At 46.0% G+C, this 21,279-nt stretch overlaps 1 protein-coding gene across 6 annotated transcripts in view; it reads left to right on the forward strand.

Moving 5' to 3' along the window:
* MAPKBP1 (mitogen-activated protein kinase binding protein 1) overlaps positions 1–21,279 on the forward strand; it is a 104,486-nt gene that overhangs the window by 77,787 nt on the left and 5,420 nt on the right. For 3 of the 6 annotated variants that reach the window (XM_040600919.1, XM_040600921.1, XM_040600920.1), the window contains 11 exons: positions 1,477–1,602; positions 7,772–7,920; positions 8,624–8,673; positions 9,167–9,403; positions 10,373–10,542; positions 12,150–12,295; positions 12,778–12,948; positions 13,808–13,886; positions 15,426–15,736; positions 16,524–17,585; positions 21,134–21,219. In XM_040600919.1, the coding sequence (XP_040456853.1) occupies positions 1,477–1,602; positions 7,772–7,920; positions 8,624–8,673; positions 9,167–9,403; positions 10,373–10,542; positions 12,150–12,295; positions 12,778–12,948; positions 13,808–13,886; positions 15,426–15,736; positions 16,524–17,585; positions 21,134–21,219 (2,587 nt within the window). The remainder of the gene's footprint in view (positions 1–1,476; positions 1,603–7,771; positions 7,921–8,623; positions 8,674–9,166; positions 9,404–10,372; positions 10,543–12,149; positions 12,296–12,777; positions 12,949–13,807; positions 13,887–15,425; positions 15,737–16,523; positions 17,586–21,133; positions 21,220–21,279) is intronic. The other 3 variants (XM_040600922.1, XM_040600925.1, XM_040600924.1) reach the window with 2 other exon arrangements.

Raw genomic sequence — 21,279 nt, forward strand, 5'->3', positions numbered from 1 at the left:
GAGAAAAAAAAAGGCAGCAAAAGGGGTAGGTGGGAGAGTGCTTCTGTAGAGCTCCGCGTTGGATGCTGATGTATTGACAAGTTTGGGCTGTTTGCTGCTTATCTCTAGGCTTCGTAGCTGTGAGGGCGGGATAAGTGAACAAGCCAGATTTGCTTTCTGAACTTTGTTTCCTGCTTTTCAGTATTTTCTCAGTTGCAGTTAAGCTGGAGAGAGCTGCTGCTTGAGGGGAGGCAGCTGGCTGGGAAGCTGAGGCGGGAGGATGACAGCATGATCGCTGCTGATGGGCAGCATCTGTGTGTGACTTCAGGAGCTGGAGTGACACTCCAGAGCTGTGTCACAAAGGCAGTGGTGCTGGGGGCAAGAAGGGAATTTTTAGATTTTCATTAAAATCTCCGCAGACTGCATAAGCGGGATTTCGGTTTTCTTTTTGTGTGATATGGAAATAAAAATCTTTTGAAGTGTCCTCTCATGAGAGGGAAGAAAACTGAGAAGATCAGGCATTCAGGATCCTGGTGCTTTTGGCATTTGCTCCAGGTCAGGGAGACCAAAATTCATAGCCCTTGTTCAAACTGGCAGAGCATAACTTTCACAGGCTAGCAAGGAAGAGGGGAAAGCCCCTCACTGAAAACTCCGCTGTGAGTTGGAGTACCCATGAGTATGGTGGCACTGATGGGTCTTGAAGAACCGGATTAAATCCTCTTTGGGTTCCTAGGTAGGGTGTAGGATTTTATAAGTGATAACAAAAGCACCACCTCTGTGTCAACATTGGCGTAAATATACCCAGCTAGACAGGAAAGATGCATGAGATGGAAAGAATTAGCACTGAGGTTAAAATTCAGAGAAAATACCGGTCACTTTATTTTCTAGTAGCTGAAGGTGAGATACAGTATTCTCTAACATGATAAGGATTTTTTTAAAAAATTTTTAGCCAGATTTCTGAAGAAAATGAGAGCAATGAGATCACACTGTATGTTTCCCTCTGTCAGATGCTTTTGAATCCATTGACCAAACTCAATCGAATTCCTTAAAAGCTTCCCTGAGAGAGTCCAAGTAAAATACCGGGAGCACCGCAGAGGCTCCATGGTGGGCGTTCGGAGGGCCTTGCCCCTGGGGGCGGTTGCAGTCAGAGGCTGCAGCTTGGCCACCGCTCGAGGATGCAGAGGGCATCTGTGGGCGCCGCGTACCCTGCGGACCGCCGAGGGGCTGTTACAGCACTTCCCGCAGCAGCTGGTCAGATAAAGGTGTAGGATCACAGAGGAGGCTGTGCAAATCTCTCTGCCGTTGCTCTCGCCCACAGTAGGTTTTACCCTTTTGCCATGAGGCTTGTGATGGGATTGAGTTTCTGTGAAGCTGTTCCTGCGTGTGTCTCTCCCCACCAACAGACAGAAGGGCTCTTGTTTGCCTCTGCAGTGGGAATTGATAATGTCAATAAACCGAACTGAGACTTGACCCTAGCCTCACCTTCCCCTCTTCCAGCTGTATCTTCATCTGGCGTCTCAGCTCGGAGATGACCATCAACATGCGGCAGCGACTGTCTGACATGAAGCAGAGAGGGAAGCAGGCAGAGAAGTCTTCCCCGCACAAGGCGGCTGGACTCATGAGGTAAGCAGAGTAGACTGAAAAGAAGTGGCTCGCCTTTTAGGGTTTAATATGGGAAGCTTGGCACTGGGATTTTCGACAAAGGTTTTGCTGTCTTCACTGATAGCATCTTCCAAAAGCTCTCTCACTCTTCTGTTGGATTTGCTGTGGGTTTGGGGGTTTTGTGCCCTCCCCCGCCTTCTTTGGCTGTAGAAACCTGACTGTGATCTTCCAGACAGACTGACTTAGTGTTGCTTCACTGAGGGCAATGTGTCTGCAATGCCCCTTGTGTCTTAATTTATTTTAATGACGTGGTCAGAAAATTCAATAAGCAGTTTACCTAGCAGTACTGAGACTGGTGCACAGCATCCCCGAAGAGCAGCCTTGCTCCTTCATGAATACAAGTTCTCTGGATCTTGGCTGAATGCAATTTAGAGGCTGTTTTCTGCAGTGTCGGTACTGAAGTATACCTGTGAGCTGTACGAGTTTGCGATGTTGATTGTCATTCTGAAAGAGTCCTTACAGTTGTGCTGTTTCTTTATTAACTATTTTCCAGAGGCTTTGATAAAGGTCACCTAAAAACAATATAAATAATAAATATAAAAAGAATTTTCATGGGAAAAGTTTGTGGCAGCTAATCATATCATCATTTTTTGCTGGGTACACAACGTATCTAAAAACAAACTACCGCAGCCTACAAGCTGAATAGATCTAAATTTATCTGCTGACCTTTCTTTAAAAGTGGTGCTTAAACACAGACCATGGCTTTAAACAGAACGAGACTGATAGAGGGTTATGGATTATTAGTGTAATGTATTTGGTTTCTCCGTAGTTAGTAAACAGCTAAGACTAAATCAACCATAAGCAATGCAGGAGGGAGTCCTGACCGAGCTGATATGGGATAAAAGTAAGGAGGAAAGGATAAACACGGGGTTTTGGTACTGTGTCCCGCAAGTTTCCTCCAAAATGATTACAGATTTGAGTTCTGGGTATAAAAGTGCTAAAGTGTTGGAGGATTTACCACGTTGGTTGTTGTGGTATTGCAAGGACCTTCCCACTCGCTTGGTAGCAAGTGATGTTGAAACAAGCCTGTCTGCATAGCTCCATTTGAGAACGTCTCGATCTGCTCGTTCTTCTGACAAGTATTGTCTAATAAGTGCTTTCGGCAACGATGCTGGGAGAACCCAGGAAGCCTTTTTTCTAGCTAAAATTCTGGAGCTGTCAAGCAATGTGCTTTTTATAGCAGACTCTCCATTATTCCAGCAGCTGCAGCCTTACCCTACCGAGGCGCAGCCTGTGACAGATAACCCCAGTCCTCTTCCACATTAGGTGATCCTTGTTTCCGTCACAGACGCTTGCTGAAGGGCGGTGTTAGTGCCACGCCAAGCCCAGAACTTTATTAAACTTGTTTGGTAACCTCTTTGCAAGCCTGGAATCTACTTGTTTGGTTAGCTTTGAAAGCTTGTTTTCAGTTTTGATCGGCCACTGTGGTCACTGGAGATCAGCAAAGACATAACTCCTGAGCATTTTGGATTGGGACTGAAGATGGAGGAAGAGCCTTTTGGACCAGCATTACTGAGGTGGGAGAAGGAAAACTAATGAACTTGATTAAGATGGGTTTTCTAGATGCCCTGTACCTGTTCTGGTTGTGTTTTCAAAGTCTGTCTGTGTAGGCTGCGGCGGAGAGTTGGGTTGCACCTTGTTTCAGGACTCACAGTAGTATTAGAAAGCTCCCTGCCTGGTGATATGTCATTTGTTCTGCTAGATTTTCTCTGAAACAGTATTGCTAGGGTTTGGTGCAGAAAGTAACGCATTCTGCCAGTTCCATGTTATGAACTGACAGGATGAATAATCACAGTAATATTGGGGGAGCAAAACTGAGCAGAGGTGGCAGTGGGGAGCTTAAGGTTTCCAGTTCACAACCGTGCTGTCCCTATCCGGCTGTGTCTGGCAGGGCAGGGATTGGCCTGGGTGAATAACATCTGGAGCACACAGGAGATGCCTTGCTGGGTCGTACCAGTGCTCCATGAAGCCCAATATTCTGCCTGTGACAGTGGCAATGGAAGATGCTGTTTAGTGAGGCAACTGTGAGCCTTGCTATATGAGCCTTTGGGGTCCGTTTGTCTCGTGCACGTTGTTACATCATGGATGTTAAGAGGTACATCTCTACCTCTGCCTTTTAGTATTTGGTTGTGGACCCATTCTCCACTGAATTTGTATAAATTCTTTTTGAACTTCATAATATTGTCTGCCTCTGCAACCTCCTTTGGTGGCAGGTTCCTGGAGTTCACTGCTATGGAAAGAAGGACTTTTTTTTGGTCTCTGTTAACAAAACTAGCAGGAGTGTGGTTTGAAAGCTCCTTGCTTCTGAATATTGTGAGCTTTGGTGAACTATTGTTCTGCATCCAGCTGGCTGTAGTCCCCACGGTTTTGTAAACCTTTATCATAACCTTTTCCCCCAACTGAAGAGTCCTAGCTCTGTCCTCGTCCCACCAAAAACTTCCAGGGAGTCTAAAGTTTCTCCTCTGAAGGATTTTGCCGACTCACCTTTATGGGATCATTTTGGAACTAATCTGACCAGTATCACCCATCGTTCTCCATAGTGCCCCTGAGAGCCTTTCAGTTCTGCCCCTGGTTGTGGTAACTGCAGATGTGTGCTTTTCTCCTGTCTGCTGAACATAAGGAGCCTTGACTGTTCGGGGGGATAGAACTTGTACCCAGCTGATACTGCTGGTACGTTTTGATTTTGAGGCATTTATATTTTCAGAGAAAGAACCATGTAAAGGCCTTTTAATGGGGTTTTGATTTTGATCCAAGTATGCATTTGTGGTTTGGAAAAGCTTGTCTCAAATTTTTGGAAGGGAAGTTTTAAACTGATTTTGCTGTGGAATGTTTGCAGGGCTTATACTTGTGTTCTGGCTGAGCATTTACATTTTTGTGTTTTAATTTTAAAAATCACCCTTTCTGTGACTTTCATTGAAACTCTAGTGTAAATAGCAGGAGATAGAAATGTTATCCAAATTAAATTGGCTAAAACTTATATATGTATGCTGAAGAAGTACTGTGTGCTGTCAGATATATTTGGAAAGAAATACTGCTTATCAAATTCTCAGTCAGGCTTTGGTCCAGTCCAGGAAAGCTGTGTGGCTTCCAGGGCTCAGAATGGGCTAGGCTTTTGATGCCAGATCAGAAGTGGTGTCCGAGTCTGTGCTGAACTGCCGCAATTGTAACACCTGGAAAACTCTGAAGTCAGCAACACTGTGATCTTTCTGTGGGGAAAAGCAGGGTAACTTTCTTTTTAAAACCCTTAGTTGTTTGGGCAGGGCGAGGGGGGCAATTTGCTAGTGATCCCTACCACGCAGGATGTTGCAGTTTGACAAATACAGCCCTAGAGCTGAGGGTTTAAGTAGCACAAGATCAGAGTGGGAATGCTCTTTAAATGAATACCTCTTTAAATGGATAGTTGCCATTCTTGTTTGTGTTGTTTTGTTTTAAGAAAAGAAAGAAGAGTTGAATTGAGGGCATGCAAAAGAATATAGAGTACCTAATATCAGATGTCTTAATACTAGAACTCCATAAAGATGTGGCACTTTTAAGTCTACATACGTGTCCTGGAGACTTTCTAACTGAAGGTCCTTCCCTGCTGTTGACTGTGTCCTGGCAGACCCTTCAGAAACCGGGAGCTGCAACTGACTCTGCCCGTCTGTACAGAAAAAGACCCAGACGTAGTACTAGGATGGGATAGTCCCTCAGCAAAGGAAGAAGACAAGAGCGAGGACAGTTAAAATCCTTGCTCTGAGTCACACGTATCATGAGAATTGGACATGTCTGTACATGCTACTCTGGAATAACTGCTCAGAAACGCTTGTTCGGGTATAATGATGCTTTGCTGGGGTTTGGCTGAACCTGCTCTCAGCCCGAAATTGGCAAAACCCCGAAGTCTTACTCCTTCACTTTCAAAATGCTCTCATGTGGTGCTTCTTTGGAAGCAGCTGCTGGGGTTGCAACCTCACCCTACCTTACTCTGACTGCCATCTAAGCATGAACAAGAACTAAGGAAGAGTGTTGAGGAGATGTATGCAACAGAGGGGCTTAGAAGAAAATCCAGAGCACACAGGGGAAGGCAGGGAACGAAAGGAGAAAGTAGCTAGGTCCAAGCTGAGGGGCTGGCTTGGGCAAGCAAAACTCACAAGACCTTGTGAACCTAGGTTTTGTTTTCAGGAGTATCTCGGTTTCAAGTCAGTGGGCCTAAGATTCTTTTGAAAACCCCATTCGAGTATCTCCCTTCAAGTCACAGGACTGAGTTGGAAAAGGATATTCGAGTTGTGAAGAGGAGGATGTGGAAAGGGGGTGTGATTTTTTGCTGCAGTAATGCAAGACAACCTTATGTTTGATTCAAGCACATGTGACTTCATAATTTGTTTGGCACTTCCTGTGAGGTATGAAGGAAGCCCATCCAAATTCCAAAACGTGTTTTGCATTCTCTTACTCAGCTCCTTTGAGGATGTCAGAGCATACTTTTTCTCCGCTTACTAATTTTGTCAGTCACCGTCTGATGGACAGGGGCCATCTTTCTATTTGTAGCACAAACACATGGGTAGCAGCCCCCCTCTCTCCACTTACGCCGAAGACAGTACGTGCAGCGTTCAGCAAACACATAGCCTTGCCTTGCTGTATCACCTCATCATAGTGAGGTGTTCAGCCAGTTAGACGTTGAAATGTCTATAACAATCCAGCCCTTCTTCCTCAATAAGCTCCTGCAGCCACCGTGATGGCTACAAGCAGAAGTATGCTGTCGAAGTTACTGATCCGAAGTTAACACTGCCTGCTGTATATAAATGTGGTATACCTCATGGCACGGAACAGGCATCACCTCAAACGTGCTCTGGTGCTTGAACTTTGTCGGGATTCCCCTGCTTAGACACAAGAACCTGAGAATGGCAGTATGGACACCCAAAGAGACAGCAGAGAAGCTGAAGAGACTGACAAACTCAAATGTCAAAAGTAGATGAGGACAGCCAGCATGGAGCCGTTTCACCGGAGGGCTCTGCAGGCTATAGTCAGTTCCACCCTTCTTTTTTCCAGAACACCTCAAAGCTCGTCTGAAAGGGTTGGGTAGTTGTGGCTCAGCCACTCCTGATAAAATGGAAGTTAATGTTCTGCCACTACATGGGAAACCACTGTAACTGCTGCTCACCGTGTCTGCGTGCCGCCTGCTGTCTGTCAGCTGCGGCAGAAGCTGCTCTGTCGCCAGGCCGCTCTGTACTTGGTGGATGAGCTATTTTCAATTCATGAATAATGCTTGGCACTCAACACCCACCAGTGACACCTATAAATGTCACTAATGATGAGTTTGGCACTCTAGCTCAAGGCCATGGAGTGGGCGCTGCTCGGATTTACTTGCTAGGGATTCTTTATTTGTTCAATTACCGTCCAGAGGGGGTCAGTTGATTTGGTTCTGTTGGCTGAAGGGGTGAGGGGAGGGTGGGGAAGAGGAAGAGGAGGGAAGACAGACAGAGCTTGGTGTTGGTAAGCTCCTCGGTTGGTGCCGGGGAATTCTATGCTGGGAGTGCCTCTGAGCTCTGTGTGGGAACACTTGTGTGGTAGGCTTTGATTAAAGACCTGCCCCACGCGTGTTTTACATTATTTCTGGTGCCTGAAGGCTAAAAAGGGCAGCACGATGCTCCTGGAGCGCGTGGGCTGCAGCTGCAGGTTCTGCCCGGTGCAGCCCGTGGTACAAACCTGCCTCTTATGTGGTAATTTGCCATATACCCGATTGCTGTCAAACGGGGAGTATCTCTGTGGTGGTTTTGATGTGTAAAACTTTTCCAGAGAGGAAATGCTTAAGGGTGGGGAAAATATTTGCCTCTCAAATACACTCTACCATCTTGACCTTATCAGTTGGCGGGGTCTGAAATGCAAGGCCAAGTTTCACTCCACTTGAGTTTCTCAGACCCGTTTACTTTTGTCCTGGTTTCTGTCGTCCCTGCGGCAGGCTCCGCACGCCTGGGCGCGGGGCTTGGCTTGCCCTGTTTCCGCGGTGGGTTCGTGCTGGGGGAGGGCTGCGGGGGGAGCGGAGGCAGCCTGCTGAGTGTGGCTGGGGATAAGGTGGAGAACTGTCTGGCGTAAGGATCAAAATGGTGTGCCGTTCTTGAGACAGACCGTAATACTCCTTCTGATTCCTACCTCCCAGGCACGAGTCCATCTCTGCCCTGTCCTCTGTGCCTGCACTCTCATCGGACAGTGACAAGGATGGTGAAGATGAAGGGAATGATGAAGACGAGTTACGTGGGCTGCAGTCTTTCCATATTCAGTCCGACTGCAACACTGAGAGAGACTCAGGTACAAATGGGAGAGGGGTATGGGCAGAGGTGGAGAAAAATGGCATGAAAAGTGGGAAGAAGACGAGAGACACTGGCTTAGGGATAGCAAGATATGGGCAGAAAGAGAAGGACCGCAACAGAGACTGATGGATCGGCACCAGTGGGTAATGTGGAGTTGCCCATTCCTGAGCCCGAAGAGGGGAGCGTTTCAGAGTTCTCTGATCAGAAATTATTGTTAAATTACCAAGTTTCTTGCTGGTTCCAGCTGGCCAAACAAATTTTGAATTAGTGTCCTGGGGCTTGGGTCTACAAGCTATTAGGAATCCACAGAAGCCAAAAGAGATCTCACAGGGGATTCTAGAGATGTCTGACAGAAGGTATGGTAGAGATTACCATTACTAATTTGAGGTACTTTTACCACAGATGCTGCAGTGTATTAGAGCAGGGTTTTTTCTCAAGCCTTCAGTGGGCGACTGCGCTGCAGCAAATGTCCTGCAGTGGGTCAGCTGAGTTAGGGAAAATCTTACATAAAACAGTATGTCTCCATTAAAATTTTGATACGAGCATTAGGTAGTCTATGGGAAAGCATGTGTTGATGGTGGTCTGCTGGTTCAAAAGGTGTAGGAATGCTGCCTTTGAGGAAAGATGAGGTAAGGGGTCTTTAAAAAGCTGGACTGCTGGCCAAGGATGTCAACTAGGTACATATCTTTTTACATTTCCAGACCCAGACCTTACCCTCTCAAGAAGCCTTTCCCATTGGGAAATGAGGAGGGTGAGTTGCTAAACCTTTAAATTGTATTTCTTGTCATAGGGAAACTGGAAAAAAAATTTCTGTGGAGGTTAAAAACTTAATTTGCACTGGTGTGAATGAAGGGTGCGGTGGGAAACTGCGAAGCTTCTCTGTGAAGAGCAACTTGAGGATGGTAAAACGGAACCTAGTTTAAGAGGCAGTTTCACTTGGGATTTTTACATTGGTATCTTTCTATTAGTTGTTGTGCTTTGGCCCCTTCATTTCTGTGGTTCTGAAGCTGATCATATACTTGGATCCGAGTGAGGCATTTAAATGTTCAGTTATGCAAGAAGCAGCAACGAAAGTATCACATTTTCTCGATGCTTTATGGTTAAGGGAGGAATTTTAAGCTGTCTCACAGGCTTTTATAGAGATGAACATAATTGCATTTTTCTGTGGGTCTTGTGTTTTCTCTCCTGTTTTTCCATCAGCAGAACTCAGTCCCTAAGACCTTCTTTCTTTCAATTTCCCTCAGGCTAAAGAGATAGCAGCAATGCAGCACTCAGAGGCACCAGCGAGCAAGATGCCCCGGCAGCGTGGGCGCTGGTCCCAGCCAACCAGCAACATCGAGATGACTGTGAAGTCCATGCTCGACTTGCGTCAGCTGGAGTCTTTCTCTGTTTCCCGTTCCCCGAGTCGAGACTCCCTGTCTCAGAACAGCAATGGGGATGACAGAGAAGAGCAGGCAGATCTTCCTGTGCACGTCAACAAAGTAAGGGCAGTACTGTTCTGAGGAGGTGAATCTGCTCTTGAGTGCATCTGTCCCGCCTCTATTTATGATTACCTCCATTTATGGCTACCTGATGCCATTCTTAATATCATTAAAGATGGCTCTAATTGCCTTCTGAGAAACTTCTTTAGATAATTCTTCTGCAGTTAGTCCTCCTGCAATGTGTGACGCTGCCACCTTATAGTAGAGCCCAGGTGGAAGCAAGGTTTCTCTCTAATGACAGGCAAGACCTTGTGTTTTCTTTTAGCTCACTGATTATTTATGGCAAAACGAAGCTGAGCTCAGACGTGTACGTGATTACCTGTTAGCTCACTCCACTGGGGTGCAGTTTCTTGACTCCAGTAGCAACTGAAATGTGGCTCACATGATGCCCTTAGTTGTGGGCTGTGTTAGATGATTAAGTTCTCTTTAATCTTTGTATTGATGAGTCACAGCAAGTAATGTGCACTCATCCCACAGAAAGCTCATTCTGGTAGCAGTCTGTCCTGGTGCCTGACTGCATTAGAATTTTTCCTTCCTTTATATATATCTATATGTGTACGTATGTAAAATAACTGCATGACTGAAAAGAAGATTGGGCTTGTTGTGTGCAGTAAGTTCAGTGTTTCTCAGCTGTGGCTTGCAGACTTCTCTGAATAATGTTTGACCAGTTTAAAAGGTAACGGAAGAACCTGCTGCCACGTGGATTATACTACTGATGTCTGGCCAGACAGGGATAGGGAGCCCAGTACTTTACTGGAGAATTTTCATGGACTGCAAACGGGAAACTACAGCAGTAGTCTGTCAAATTTAGTGAATAAGGAACGGGAAAGACATAGGAGTGCTGTGTGCTCTGATCTCAGATATCTATTCCTACTCTGTGTTGTAATGCATGCTTTCTAGCTCTGCACAGCACTTGCTGACTTCAGGAAAAATGCCGGTAATATCTGGTTTTCTCTCTTTTTAAACCAGGTTAGCAGCTCAATACCTCCCCAAGATAACCGGTCTTGTGTGCGACCCCAAGTCATTCGGCTTGTCTCTTGTGAGGACGGGATTTTCTCTCAGGAACTGGAACCTTCTGAGAGTGAGGAATGTGTAATCTACGCTGAGCAAGATGAAATCCATCCCACAGACCCTAGCAGGTTAAAAATAAGCTCTCTGCTGTGCATGGCTTAGATGTTTCTGGTTTAGTTTGCTTGGAGCTTGTGTGGTAACTTGAATGAGTTGATGTACTGCCTGATTGATGGCAGGCATGCTTAGTTGAGAGTTTTGTGCCAGCCTGATGCTAAAGGAATCTGAAGGCACCATTAAAATAACCTTTCCTCTGAGGAAACTGCACATTAGCGGCCTCCTCCAAGCTTTTATTTTTGTGGAATAAACAACTTCGGAGCAGCCTTTTTGCTTTCTCCCTTGTCTGGGTTGAAATAAGCAAGGGAAAAATTGGAAGCTGGAAACTCACCCAACAGTGATGTGTATGTGGCAGTGAAATGTCTGCCCAGGAGAAATGACAGGATGCTATTATTTATGACACTTTCAAACGTAATTGGGCAAGAATTTAACAAATGTAATATGTGATGACCCTTTTGTGGGAAATAGAATGGCTTGCCATGAGATAGATGAAATTGAAAAGAACACTGGAGACAGCGGAGACCTTTTTTTCTTCCTGTGCTGTTTCTTCTGGTTTAGTTTTACCCTCACTTAATTTTCCCATTTCATTCTATGCTCCAGTTCTTTTCCTTCCCTGAATTTTTTTTTCTTCCCTTCCCTTCTTAACTAAGAGCTGTTTAATTTCCTCTGTCTCCTCCTGCTCTGTCACAAAGAGTGGGCTGATAGCTTTAGACAGGCTGTTATGTAAGAGTGCACGCCAAGATTTTGCAGTTGAAGCTACTAGGTTTCTCCCAGTTTCTTTTTATTGACAATTTTAATTTTATTGTGATACGTTTGGACAGAGCAGACCCACGTGCTGCTCCATGATGTAAGAAAGGGAGCCCCCCTGGTGATGGTGGATACAGACTAGAGGCATCTCAATGTATACAGAGTTTACATGCTGCCAGGGGTAATGGGCATTCAGTTCTCTTGAGTGACTTCTGCACCCCACCTTGCATTGGAGCACATCTGAAAGCAAAGTATTTCTTAAAGTGGAAAACTGAAGTCCTCAGGCATCAGGCAAAAGAACGGTGCTGGTGTCATTTGGCAAAATAAAACTCGTGAAATCACAACAGTAATCAGGAGCCCTGTCCTACAATATTGAACTTTTGTATGACATTCTTCAGTAAATTAGTCTTGTTCAAACGCAGAATCTTCTCTGTTTTGCAACGCAGAAGTTGTCCAAAGCAGCCGGGCATAAACATGGAAAAAATAGTATATTAGGGCTCAAATCTATGGCAAACTGGAGTTTCTATCATGCAGGTACAAGCCTGGTTTTAGTCCCTTTTTCACGGTGTAGACCTTTACATGTGTTCCTCACCTGTGCTGGAAATCAGGCCAGGGTGGTGCTGTGCTAGTGCCTGAAAATCATGGGAAACTGGCAGTGCCCTGGAAGTCTGACAGTCCCCTTGAGACTTCACTGTCCAAGCTTAATGAAATGCAAAAAATATACTGCATAATGATGAGAGAAATCAACTTCTTTTTCTTTTTAAAGCCTTACTTTTGTAATCAAAGGTGTTGCTAACACAGGTAAAGGCTGTGCTGCTTTACATGTAAAACGAGTATCACTTCTAGTGCTGTATCTTTCCTGTCTCTCTCGTAGTGAGTTCCAGGTAAAAGCATTGCCCCACGGGAAGCTAAGTAGAGGTTATCACGGTAACGGATGCCCAGACAAACACAGTCCTGACAGCGCCTGCTCTGTAGATTACAGCAGCAGTCGTCTGTCCAGCCCAGACCATCCGAACGAAGGTAAGATGCAAAGACGTTATAAATGTATTTGTGTGATGTGGAACAGTGCAGAAACCAGCTGGGCTGGTTGTGTGCCGTGTTGATGAGTTGCTCTCCTGATCTCTAGGACCTGATGCTTTTCATGAGCTGAAATGAGGTCACTCTCCTGTTAGTTTTGCTGGTATTGCTGTAAAGATTTGGGCACGTTTTAACAGGCGCTTCAGAGAAGCCACTGTGAAGGCAGGAATTGGTTGATGTGTGCTTTCCTTGTGCACCTTTGGCTTTCTTTTCCCTTGCTAGGTAAGGAGGCAGAGTTAGTATTGATAATCCCATGGGCTATGCTGCTTGGGGGATATGGTAGATCAGAGAATTACAGTGAATGCTGACTTTCGCTTTAACTTTCTGGGTCCGCTTAGCATCTTTGCTGAATATTTTTTGTAACCTGGCTAATGTTACCATGATTATGCTATTACAGCTTTTTTTTTTTACCACCCCGCCCCCAGATTCTGAAAGCACTGAGCCCCTAAGTGCGGATGGCATCTCGGACCTGGAGGGCGAGGAAGGAGAGGAGGACGTGGGCACTAGCATGCCAGAGGGAGAAATCCCCCAGATACCCGATCAGGAAAACTTCCTCAAGCAGCATTTTGGGACCCTGGGCAGCACGGATGGGAGAGGTATGGCGTTCTGCTTGGTGGGGGGGACGCTGGGAGATCACTCCAGGTTTGCCCCATGTATAAATCAAACCAGGCTACAAGTTCTGCTAGGCTTTTGTGGAGGGGGGTGTACAAGGGGGCAAAAACGGGGACCCAATGTAGAGAGGCCTGAAGAGCGACGTCTGTTCATCTCCATCGGTCTGTGTAAGTTTGTGCAGGTGAGGCTGGGGTCTGGGTCAGCCTGGGTTAAGTGTTGGCCCTGGAATCCTCTTCCCTTGTGCGGGGACTAGTTTTTCCTGTTGCACGTGAAGGTTTTAGCTGTGTTCATCCCCCACCCCCACCCCCGTAGGTGACATGTAGTGGCCTCTAGTGGTGCATTAAGGCATAGCAAGTGCCACAAAAGAAAAGGCTGAAATGCTGGGTGGAGGGAGAGAATGAGAGGAGACATCAGAGTGGCAAAGGAGCTGGTTAGTCTTTTATCGACCAACTCCAGAACAAAGCGTATCTTTTTAGAATTGATAGTGGTTGCAGGCAGCATTATCTATGTGAGTTGTCTGGTTTCCTTTCCCCCTCCCCGCCTTTGTTTGGTTTGTTTTCTGCTTGATGCCTGTGCCTCACAGTCCTACAGGCAGGATAGGACACAAAGGGAAGCAAAAAAGGAGGAGGCGTACCCTTAGGGAGAGTAGCAGTTTAAGGCAGAGTAACCTAAGTAGGACAGAAAAGGCAAAGGCAATGAAATTTTTTGATTCTCTGTGGTTTGAACTCAGAAAAATCCCCGTGGATATGGGGGAACATTTGATAGTCTGTGATAAGTAAATGCACGTGTCAGAATGTTTGTTCTGTAACTCCCTTTTTCTCTTCCCTTTGACCAAAATTTTAGGTGGCTCATGTAGGAATCTGGAAAGAACTGAAAACCTCAGCATTTCCTCTCGCTTTCTTTCCCAGTCCCCGGCTCTCAGGTATGACTCTGCTTATTTTCACTGTTTCTGTCTTGTCTCTTTTTACTGGCGTGAGTAGGTGCCGTGCTAGGCCCTGGATCAAAACAGTTGAGCAGACTTCTGCCCTTGGTGTGCCTAGGCACGGCGAAATGTTAGCAGGGCGCCTGGCAGGCTGGCTGCAGACCCTCGTGATTTGCGTATGCCACCCCATGTCACTTCAGCTGTTCTGCTTCTTCCTAAAGCAACACTGTTGTTTTGTTCTTTTTTCTCTCCCAACAATGTGCTTAATTGTTTAATGATTAATGCTTTGATTGATTAAGTTGGAGGCATCGCGAATCACCTAATTTACTTTTCACTGTTTATGCTCTGTTTATTCTTTTGCATTTCATTCAGCTTGGACAATGAAAGTAGGCTTGCCAACTTTCCCTTTGTTTTACAGCCCTTTCTTACTCAGCTTTTTTTCTGAGTCCCATACCTTCACAGGGTGCTCATGCAAAGCCCCATGGAGATACTGTTCTTCCAGAAAACCTTTAACCCTAAAGCACCTGATGAAAAGGCCTCTCCAAGCTGTTTCCCTTGTTTAAAAAAAAATCCAAAAAAACCAAACAAAGAAAAAAAAGGAAGAAAAAATGGGGTAAATACTTGCATTAATTTAGGTTCATAAATTTTTAAAACGGAGAGACTCCTGTATTTCTCTAAAATGACAACCTGAAATCTCAGCTCAAATTAATTTTCATTGTACAGGACTGAGCAGATTTGAGTGCATCTTCTATGGTTCACCAGCTGTGTCTAAGTACCATGTTAGGGAAATTTTTTTGTCATCGCTGTATTCAGCTGCTGTCAGGAGTGCCTCTTGGTCTGTTTCTCATTGGGACTGTATGTTTGGGAGGAAAGCCAGTGGTTAGCTATTGTGCAAGCTTCTAGAGAGAGAGCTGCAGTGGTGAGGGAAGGAATTCACTGGTGATCTAAAGATATGTAACAAGAAAGGTAGTGTTAGGTTATGAAAACCTCTGGGCTTTTAACGTGTTCAGCTTTTCAAGTATGCCAGACTGAAAGTTGCCTGCTTTCCGAAGGAAGCCCACTGTGCTTGTCTGAAGTAGAGAGAAAGAGGCAATTAGGCTTTCCTCTTGAAGGTACTGATCCCCTTTCCTAGTTCGTAATGTTAGGAAAGTATAATCACTTTCTCTTAGGGTGTCTTAGAATTGAAAAGATTTCATTGTTAGTCAGATGAGCTGAGAGAAGAGACCCGACCTGACTTTGCCCAGTCTTCCCTCTGCCTGGAATTTTTCCTTCTCTTTTGCCTTCACCTTTTGCAGCGTGTTCCCTGGAAACAGTGACCCAATGCTATTTGTGGTCGTGCAGCCTAAGGTTAAATGCCTGAAGACCAGTGCTTCCAGGGATGCATAGAATGAAGCGGTAACAGTCTAGGGCATTTTTGATGTTAGAAGAATCCAGATAGGGAAGGGCTCTCTATCCCAGAGAAACTGGCTCAATGCCTATGCCTGGTTTTGCAGGGCAACATACTTTTTTTAACTGGGATTTCTTTATCGTGTTGTCTAGACGATTGTCACTCTCTTCATCAAATCTAATACTGGATTCAAAGCCCATTGAGCCACCGACCCAGCCCAATCAGTTTACACCAGACCTGTTGAAAAATGGCAGCAACCATCCTGGTGATGCATCGGAGAGCAGCCAGCTCCTGGAGAGTGTAAATTCAAATCGGGCTGTCTGTATCCAGAAAAGGCGCAGATCAGCTTTGGAGGCCAGCAGAACTGGTATGGCTCCTGGACGGGTTACCGCATCCTTTGCAGAAGGCCCCGTGAATGCCGTGATGAGAAAGGCCCAGTCAGTTCATGACCTCGTTCATGAGGGTAAGGACACAGGTTGGAATGAATAGTGTAAACCTGAGAATGAAATGGGGAGATTTGAGCTTGAATAGACTTTAAATTAAGCTTATGTCTTTCTGTGTTCTGAGCTACGTGCTTTGCATATCTTCTAACTCTTAGCCTGTCAAGGGAAGACATTTTTAATTTGTAATGCAAATGTTGATCTCCTAATTATCAGTCTCTGATATTTGTCTGGCAGCTGTGGGAGGAGCAATGCCTAGGGTGACACAAACTATTTGCAAAGAAATTCTCTTTTGCTGTGGGTGGTTGCTCCAGGCCAAGACAGGAGCTCCCCAGGGTGGGGAGGAAAGAGGGATGGAGGATGCAACAGGGAGCTGACTGTATCCATGCCCTCTGTGTGAAAGAACTCCATTTTTGCAGCAATCAACTCATGAATGATCAATAAGCACTCAGTTTGTTTCTTAAAAAAATAAACCTAATCACTGCAACATCATATGTAAGTTTTTGCCTGCTTCCTCTTCCTCCGGCCTCTCAGTTAACAGTCACGGTGGTCCGAGGTCCTCTGGCCATGCACTTTAAGAGCAAGTCTCTCTTGTCAGGTAAGCAGCAGCGTGTGAGCAGGGCGAGGGATGGGTGAAAAACGAAGCCTGTGAGGCTTGGTGACACTCACCTGAAGTAGTGGTTCTGTGCAGCTCTCCCAGGGGCTGAGCTGAGGCACAACAGGCCAGAGCAGCTCTGTTACTTGCCGGTTTTGGAATTCACTGCAGGCTCTTGTCTATTTTCGGTATGTTTGTCTGTTTAATTTTCACAGATAAGGGTCCTGGAGTGATACCCTCTGCCAAGCAGCGTCCTCAGACTCTTTTGGTGGTTGAGAAGGATCCCAGACCTAACAATTGCAGGGTGTTATCAGCCAGTATGTTGAAGATGGATGGATCTGGTGCTCTGCTGGCCAAAGATGTCAGGGCTGCAAAACCAAAGTCCTACATGAACCCCACAACCAGCTTCCGGGCTAAGATGTCAAGGAGCATATCTGTAGGGGAAAATCTGTACCTTGGTTACTCCACCGAAATGCTGACTGACGGGAGGACTAGCCCTCCAGTGGCAGAGAAGACACAGTTTAGTTCCACAGCAGATGCTGAGAAGATTAAGCTACCAGTGAAAGAAAACGTTCCAGTGAAGCCAGCGCTTCAGCCAGTCGTAAACTGCTCATCTCCCAAGTCCTTCCACAGCAAGTTGGCATCATCAAACCGAGCACATCTGATTCTTGACATTCCCAAGCCATTGCCTGATAGACCCACGCTGGCCTCCTTCTCACCCACTACCAAAACAAAAGCCCTGCTTGAGCCACAGTCTCCGCAGTCACCTGCTGGGGCCTGTAGAAAGAAACCCTCTTTTCCTGAGGTCCGAGCCTCCAAGCAGGAAAATCAAACTGCTGGGTCTCTGGTTCCTGGTAGAGAGATCCCAACAGGACTTGCTAAGGAGAGCCCAGCGGAGAGTTCAGTCTCAAGGACAGGTTGCCAGGATGAGCAGGGGGTCACTAATGCAAAGCTGAGGGAGCTGCCAGAGGGCCAGCACCTAAGGTCTCCCGAGGGCACGCTGCCCAGGTGCAGGGAGAGGACCGCCGGCATCGCCTGTGTGCTAGACAGCCAGCCCGGACTGTGCCCACTAGACCCCGTCAGGCCGAGGTCTCCTTCATCTATAGCTGCCTCGGCACAGGTCTCAGGTGTGCATGGATACCCATCTCTCCTCTTCCCCCTTCTGTCTCCTGTCTTTGTGAACCGCCTCACGATCCCATCACATTTCTTTACGTCCAGCTTCTGGCCTGTCTCGTCCTGTCTGCACCTGTCTCGTTCCATAAGCCATCCCCTCAATGGTGAGACACTTTTTCAACCTGACATCTTTTTCTCAGTCTTTAATTTCCACGTTCTCTGGGTCTCGTGTCTGAAGGTCCTTTTTAGCTGAGTGTTTTGTAGACTTCAGCAGTCTCATGTGCGCAGTCGCACGTTACCCATATGGGCTCAAACCCCTTTCTGGCCAACGCTAAAGCTGATGCGCTGGGATCCCGGCCAGCACGTCGGTCACGTCCCCTGTGCCCGCCTCGGAGCGTGTCTGACCAGCAGAGGAAGGTGCAGGCCAACACGTGCTCGCTGAACCTAGCAAGCACAGATAATAGTGAAGTTACCCCAGGCAGCTCCGGCTTTATTTTGTGAATGTGCAAGCGTGCAGGGTCCAGAGGGTTTGCATACAATTTTCCCATGTGAGATAAGGCTTGGCCAAGGTGAGTTCCTTGCCGTAGCCACCCATGAGAGCGAGAAAGTCTCTGTGCTGCTGTCGCTCTGCTTTGAGCACTTTTGCATTAGTGCTCAATTAGAGCACATTGCATAGTATTAAAGGTGATGGCTATAACATACTGTCATGGTCACACTGACTGCCATCAGCTTCGAGATCCTCGTTGGTAGGTTGCAACTTAGCTCACATGACTTTGTAATGGGAGTACAGGCTTCTGTCTTGTGAGTTCCAAGGTGAGTTCCTTGCCGTAGCCACCCATGAGAGCGAGAAAGTCTCTGTGCTGCTGTCGCTCTGCTTTGAGCACATTTGCAAACTGCTGTGCAGTGTATGTGCAGGCCTTTGGGTTGCAGCATAAAGAACATGGACTAATATTTGAATTATCTCTAGTTTGTAGAAAAAGGTACGAGGTGGGAAACTGTTCTACCTGCTGAAAACAGCTCTTGGGTCTTTTACAGGCCCTGGTTTAGGGTAGTTCCCCTGGATGGAAACTACTGGGTAACTTCAAACTGAAGCAAAAATCCTGCTCTCCGAGGCAGGAAGACCTCCAGTGGCAGGGAAGATAGTGTTTATTTCCACAGCATGTGCTGTAGGACTAAAACCTCCAGAGAGGTTTTTCTTTTGCGTCACAAGCTGAAAGGAAATACGCCTTCCTGAAACAGCCGGCCAAGACGTGCAGTAGGAAGCTGGATGTTCACCACCACACCGATACCTCGTACCTTCAGGGGCCTATGCAGTGCGCGGTGTTCATCCCTTTTACTCTGTTGTTGTATCTGAGAAAGAGTGCCTCTGCAATCCTCTGATTGACTACTTGCTGTGGTGGCAGGCTGCTCCACCATGCATTGCAGTGGTTAAGTGCAATGTTTCTGCACCATTGCAGAAGGATAATCCGGTTTTGATGCGCTGTTATTTTTCTTTTTGCATTTCTAGAAGGATGAAATGTCCTAATGAAGCACTCTTACGTAAAACAGGAAACATGGTGGTTTGTCTGAGGGACCTGCTGTTCTTACACCATAGGGTAGAACAGTGAGCATTTCTAAAACTTTCAGACCCTCCCCTCCGGAGTGAGGTTTCCTCCAGCAGCAGATGCAGCCGGGAGCTGTGGAATCACACTCTACAGCAGAGGAGTAACAGCCCAGTTGTCTGTACTGGTTAGGCTGAGTTTTCTCTTCTACGCTTGGGAATCAAGCTATGTATCACACGGGTTTTGGTCAGTTGCTAGGAGTTTATGTTTGCAGAATTAGCACAGACAGTGCAGAGAAAACAGGTTTTTTTGCAGCAGTGATTTTTTTTTTTTAATTTTATTTTTTTCTAAGCAGCTTCCAATACATAGCATACCCTGACAGAATATTTAGCAGCATCCTGTAGTGAGTGAGAATGATTTAGCACAGTGGATCCCCGATTTTAATTTTTTGTTCTCAGCAGACAGCTGTCAGCCTTCAGCTTCTTTCAGACCACGTTTCCCAAATTTTTAGTGGTACATGCTGGAAAAGCTGTTTAGATCCAAGCTGGCTATAGCTGTGACCAATTTACTATGGCTTCTGTGGATCACGGTGTGGCAGTTGATTAGAACTCCAGGGTTGACAGAGACCTGTTCTGCTTCTGCCTCGCTCTGTGACTGGGTTTCCAATTAATTTTTCTGTCCTTCCATTTTCCTGCCTGCATAACAGCTGCTATAAGTAGCTGCTGGACAAAGAGAATTGTCTTTGTTAAAGCATTTTGACATCTACAGTTAAAATGCTGTAGATGTGCTTCATACTGTTGCTGTGTTTAATGTTCTCTGCTGGTTTCTGAAGAGCTCTGCTCTGCACACCTGAGAGGTGGAAAATGCCTGTTACTCAAGCATTTATGTTATGTTCATGACCTTTCTCCAGACTGGCAGCTCACAGAGCTGGAGACCAGCATAAAAAGCATGATCAGAGGAGAAATCCAGAAACAATCATGAGAAGAAACAGCTGGGTTTAAAACAAAAAAAAAAAAAAAAGGGGGGGGGGGGAGAGGGCAGGGGGCAGCAAGAAAAAAGAAGGGGATGGGTGGAAAAAAAAACCCAACCAAGAATCTTGGGCTGCAGTGAAGCCTACTGTGCTCAAACTCTACAAGGCTGGGTGATTTGGGAACAAAAAATGCAGATGGGAGGATTTGTTCGTGCCCCTTTGTTCTTCTAGATGTGTTTGTTTATGTATAAATGTTTTTCTAGCTGTATTTGTTTACACATCATCTAGATGTATTCATGAAATCAGTTAAGGTCCCCTCCAGCCTGTCAAAGATGATGTTCTTAGAATTGCAGAAATAATAGTGCTAATATGACCAAGTTTTGGTTTTAGGTAACAAAAGGAAGTCCAATGGCCTTTGCAAATCGAAGATAACTGCAGATTTTGTGTGTGTCTATGTCTTTGTTCATGGTCTATGTTTAACTCATGAAAGCGTGGATTTTATTAAAACATTGCAGGGCTTCAACTCTGATGCTTTGGACATAATACCTGGTGGGGGCAGGCAGGAGATGGTGTGCTTCCTTTTGTTTTTCATTGTCAAGTTGCGGTGTGTCAGCAGTACATATCCTGGGGAACTCAAAAATGCGATTCTGTTGTGATTGAGGGGGTTTGTCAACGCTCTTCTGGACCTCAGTCCTCACTAGAGAACACTGTAATAATTCAGTATAATCCTTCATCCTCGGTGCCTGGTTGCACGCTGTGCAGAAGGATACAGGAGGAGGAGTGTGTAGATTTCTGGCAAGGTGGAGGCTAAATTAGAGGCTGTTCGGATTAGTCCCTTTTACCGCTTCATTCAAACTTGACTTTTAATTGTAATTGAGAATGGCATGGGTAATCTGACCGTACCAAAAATCTGCGATCTGAGAAAAAACATTGCTGACTTTGGAGAGGCTAAAGACTGGGAAAACAGGAATGTTCGAAACAAGCAGCATCTCTGGGTAGTAAGAAAGAAAGCTTATGTAGGACTTGCCTCTTTAATGATTGGCTCAAACCAGTCTTAAAAATTGAATAAGGAATAAGAAGAGTGTACATATGGTGTTTGAAATACGTATTTTAAAAACTGTTTTCTTACTCAACTGTGAGGTCGTGCATGTTGGAGTGTGTCTGTGCCTTAGTCTGGGTTTTTGTTTTTTCTCCCCTTCAGAATCGTGCATCAGCGTAGAGCAGTGTGAGCACGTGGTGTCCGAGCTCCAGGACAGCATGCGCAAAGCCATTCACCTTTACCGCACGGTGAGTGACCTCAGACACGGGCTCTCTTACAGCAGGTTGGCTTTACAGCCCGCGAGCATC

The sequence above is a fragment of the Falco naumanni genome, chromosome 7 (assembly GCF_017639655.2).
Source record: "Falco naumanni isolate bFalNau1 chromosome 7, bFalNau1.pat, whole genome shotgun sequence".
Lineage (NCBI taxonomy): Eukaryota > Metazoa > Chordata > Aves > Falconiformes > Falconidae > Falco > Falco naumanni.